The sequence below is a fragment of the Rhagoletis pomonella genome, unplaced genomic scaffold (genome assembly GCF_013731165.1).
Source record: "Rhagoletis pomonella isolate Grant_MI unplaced genomic scaffold, Rhpom_1.0 Rhpom_scaffold_00001, whole genome shotgun sequence".
Lineage (NCBI taxonomy): Eukaryota > Metazoa > Arthropoda > Insecta > Diptera > Tephritidae > Rhagoletis > Rhagoletis pomonella.
In genome coordinates, this window is record NW_023458555.1 from 74,289,335 (window position 1) to 74,293,586 (window position 4,252).

The 4,252-nt window shown below is 46.3% G+C and overlaps 2 protein-coding genes across 2 annotated transcripts; both read right to left on the reverse strand.

Annotated features, from left to right (window-relative positions):
* Positions 1 to 234: 234 nt before the first annotated feature.
* On the reverse strand, positions 235 to 1,467 carry LOC118733187. Its single transcript, XM_036462480.1, has one exon. It carries the CDS (start codon positions 1,465 to 1,467, stop codon positions 235 to 237), a length of 1,233 nt encoding a protein of 410 aa, XP_036318373.1.
* Positions 1,468 to 1,507: 40 nt separating this feature from the next.
* Positions 1,508 to 3,991, reverse strand: LOC118733195. The gene has a single exon (XM_036462492.1). The coding sequence runs from the start codon at positions 3,989 to 3,991 to the stop codon at positions 1,508 to 1,510; it is 2,484 nt and encodes an 827-aa protein (XP_036318385.1).
* Positions 3,992 to 4,252: the final 261 nt, after the last annotated feature.

The window sequence follows — 4,252 nt, forward strand, 5'->3', positions numbered from 1 at the left end:
GAATAAATATTTGATGAGCGAAAAGAATACAAAAACTGAAATGCGTAGTGAAAAAACGCGTGCGGTTCTTTTTGATGATGTCGTAACTGTCACACCGCTCAGAGAGCCTATTTTCATCATACGTCGACAGCTATTTGAGTGAATTATTGGGAAGTGTTCAGAAAATCCTTAACATTTCCCGCCCACCTCGTCGTATGTCGACGAAAATCACGTTCGCCGCCCACCGTAGGTGTCCTAGTCCGAGGACTTGGGCGTTTCTGTAGGAATAGGCAGCACAGATATTTTCGAGATTGGCCGCTGGAACGCGGTAGTTGCCGTTTTTAAGCTCACGACGCGAACAAGTCCATCAGAGCCCGGATGGGTGTCTGTAATTCGAGCCAGTTTCCATTGAGTAGGGGGTGCTTTTTCATCTCTAACAAGCACAAGTTCTCCAACCTTGACATTCGGTTGTTGTTTATGCCATTTGGAGCGAACTTGCAAATGATGTAAATACTCTACAGACCATCTGCGCCAGAAGTCTTGATATATCTGGCTAAGTTGTTTCCAGCGGTACAAAACACCACTCTTTGTATCGAGAAGATTAGGTTCTGGCACGCTGGTAAGAGCGCGTCCAATTAGCATGTGCCCTGGTGTCAACGCAGCGAAATCCGTAGGATCATCTGTGAGTGCCGTAAGTGGTCTAGAGTTTAGACACGATTCGACTCGCTTGAGCACTGTGTAAAATTCTTCAAAGGTGAGTGTTGTAGTGTTGATTGTGCGTTTTAACAAGGCTTTCATGCTTTTAACGCCGGCTTCCCAAAGCACGCCAAAGTTTGGAGCTCCTGGGGGTATGAAGTGCCAGTTTATACCAGTCCGTGAGGCATAGCTAGCCGCGGCGTCCAACTGCTTCCGAAATTCTTTAAGTTCTTCTTTCATGAGCGCGTCAGCACCAACAAAGGTAGTACCTCTGTCGCTATACATGTCTGAGCAGATGCCACGTGCAGCTACAAAACGTTCTAATGCATGAATAAATGATTGAGTTGTCATGTCGCTTACCATCTCAAGATGAATGCCTTTACTGGCCAAACAAACGAACAATGCCACGTAACCTTTATAACTCTTGTGTCCCCGCCCCTTGGTTGCTCGTATATTGAATGGTCCAACGTAATCGACGCCGGTGTGCATGAACGGGAATGTTACAGTGTAACGTGCTGCCGGAAGGTCGCCCATCATTTGCTTTTGTGGGGTGCAGCTATGTCGATAACACTTGACACAGCTGCGTATTACGCGTTTCACTTCCGTACGCCCATCGATAACCCAGAACTGGCGTCTTACATAACCCAGTGTTGCTTGCTTACCGCCATGAAGACACCGCTTATGAGCATGGTGCACAATTAAAGACGTGAGAGGATGCCGTTTGGGCATGACAATAGGGCATCTTTCGTTGAACGGCATATGTGCTTGTTGCAATCGCCCGCGTAGACGCATAATGCTTTCAGAATCCAGTGTTAGACTCAGCTTTCTTAGCTTACTTTTTTGAAAGTTCTTGTTGTTGTTGTAGAGCTAAAATTTCTTGCTTAAATTCAGTTTGTTGCGTCATCTTAATGAGTATCTTTAGCGCTTTGTACCGTTCTGGCCAGGTGCAAAACGATGTCAGAATACTCGATTTATTTCGGCACTTATTTGCAAACCGTAAGCACCATCCAATTATAGCGATGAGTTTGTCGAGGCTCGAATATTTTGTAGTGATTGTATACAACCAGTCTTGATTATTAAGTTGCACTGTGCAAACAGTGACTTTTCTGGTTTCCGGGATATTTTCCGGAAAGTTTATTTTGTGTTGAGGCCAGTATTGTTCATTCAAGGAAAGCCATGCTGGCCCGTTCCACCATAGTGTGTTGGACAGTAAGTTGTTGGCCGAAATACCTCTCGAAGCACAATCTGCCGGATTGTCCTTCGTTGAAATATAGCGCCAGGCTGCGTCGGAAGTGACGTTCTGAATTTGCGTGACACGGTTCGAAACAAACTGCTTCAATTTGCCTGGTGACGATCGGATCCAACAGAGCGCAGTTACGGAGTCCGTCCACAGTAGACATCGATCAAATTTGAACGATAATGCATCTTTGGTTTTTGCCAAGAGAACCGCAGCGAGACGAGCACCACACAACTCAAGTCGTGGAATTGACAGTCGCTTTAAAGGTGCCACTTTCGTTTTCGCCATTAGCAAATTGACTGAGGTATAACCGTCAGTTGTTACCTTTATGTAGATTGCAGCAGCGTACGCTGCGCTCGATGCGTCTGAGAAAGCGTGTAGTTCCACGGTGCAGTTCGCGACTACTTTTAGCCAACGCGGGATATGCAAATTTTGAAGTTGTTGTAATTCGTTTCGATAACTTTTCCACTCGTGCTGAAGATCTTGGGGCAGGGTCTCACCCCAATCTAACTTCCGGTCCCATAGCCGCTGCAAAAAGATTTTGCCTCTTACAGTTACAGGAGCCACGAGTCCCAACGGATCGAATACTCTAGCAACATCACTCGCCAGTTGACGTTTGTTGAAGCACGTAATGCTGTAATCCAAATCGATACTATACGTTAGCATATCAGTACGAGTAAGCCAAACGATTCCCAAAGCCTTGGTCTGGTCGCTCATGCCTAACTCCAATGAGTCCGATGGATCACGATCGCATGGCTCAATAGCGTTCAAGACCTCAATAGCGTTGGAGTTGAACTTGCGCAAACTAAAACCGCCTGCCTGTAGCAGCGATTTTAATTGAGGTATATTGTTGATAACGTCAGCGTGTGTGTCACCTCCGGATAAGACGTCATCTACGTAAAATTCAGTTTCGAGTGACTTTGCCGCTTGAGGGAATTTCTCTCGCTCATCATTTGCGAGACGTCGTAAGACTTTAAGTGCCAAGTACGGTGCACAATTAGTCCCATACGTTACGGTCAGTAGCGTGTAGCTGGTGGGTGAATCCTCTGTAGGAGTTCGCCAATAGATTCGTTGAAGTTCAGTATCTTCGCGGTCCACCAAAATCTGCCTGTACATTTTCTCGATGTCGCCCGTAAATGCAAATTTGTGTTGTCGCCAGTTCAGCAAAATATTCGCCAAATCATTCTGCAACTTCGGCCCAGTGTACAGACAGTCGTTTAGCGATACCCCAGTGGAGTATTTCCGTGCAGCATTAAACACCACACGAAGTTTTGTAGTAGTGCTCGAAGCCTTCCACACACCGTGGTGTGGTAAATAGCACATGCGAATAGCATTGTTGTCGTTCGACACCTCCATGTGCCCGAGTTTACGATACTCTTCCATAAACTTGTTGTAACCTGTACTAAGTTCAGGTTCGCGAGCAAGCCGTCGATGTGTATGTTCTAACAAGACTAGCGCATCTTGCTTGCTAGGTGCAAGCTGCTGAAGGTCAACGCCCTTTCGCACAGGGAGTTTCACGATGTATCGGCCCAAACTGTTACGCCTTGTAGTTTGCTCGAACAGTTTTTCGCAGTATACTTCATCTTCCGTCAGGGTTTGATGCTCGTTGAGTTCCTCAAGTTCCCAGAAAAGACGTAAGGTATGCTCCAAGTCGATGTGTGTGTTGTAGCACTGGGCTTTGTGAGTATCAGCCATACCCTTATGATCAGATAACCCACCAAAGATGATCCAGCCTAGTTGCGTATGCTGTGCCACCATTCCATTAGTAGCGCTTTGTTTAACCTCGTCGCTTATTATCATGGCGTAGTCTGCCGCACTCATGATGATGTCAATAGCACCGGGTTGGTACCACTTGGGATCAGCTAACTTTAGCTGACCCAATTCTGGGAATTCGGTATTCGGGATGTGCTTACTAGGTGTAATGTTCCCTACCCTTGGAAGTACCAAGGCGATACACTCCATCTCAAAATCATATTGTAGTGATCGAATAGTGACTTTGGCCAATGCCTTCGCACAAGCCACGCTCGTACCAGATGCACCGCTGATCGGGATCTTAACGACTGTACGTTGTAACTGCATCTGTCGTGCTGCAAACTCACTAATGAACGTAGCTTCAGCTCCATTATCGATTAATACTCGCAAGATTTGTCTGTTTCCATTCGGACCACGTGCTTCCACAAACGCGGTGGCCAACAGCACTGTCGGCAAAGAAGCTGGTGAATGGTTCGACGTGTTTCCAATACATGTGTTATTGGCTGTTATAGAGGCTGTTACATTCGTTGTACTCGAATCAGCTGAATTACTTTGCGACACTCCTTTTTGTGCCACATTAGGTTCGGC

What these genes read in the sequence shown, in the direction of transcription:
- LOC118733187 (XM_036462480.1), bottom strand. Translation starts at nt 1,467, where the DNA reads ATGCGTCTACGCGGGCGATTGCAACAAGCACATATGCCGTTCAACGAA.
- LOC118733195 (XM_036462492.1), bottom strand. Translation starts at nt 3,991, where the DNA reads ATGCAGTTACAACGTACAGTCGTTAAGATCCCGATCAGCGGTGCATCT.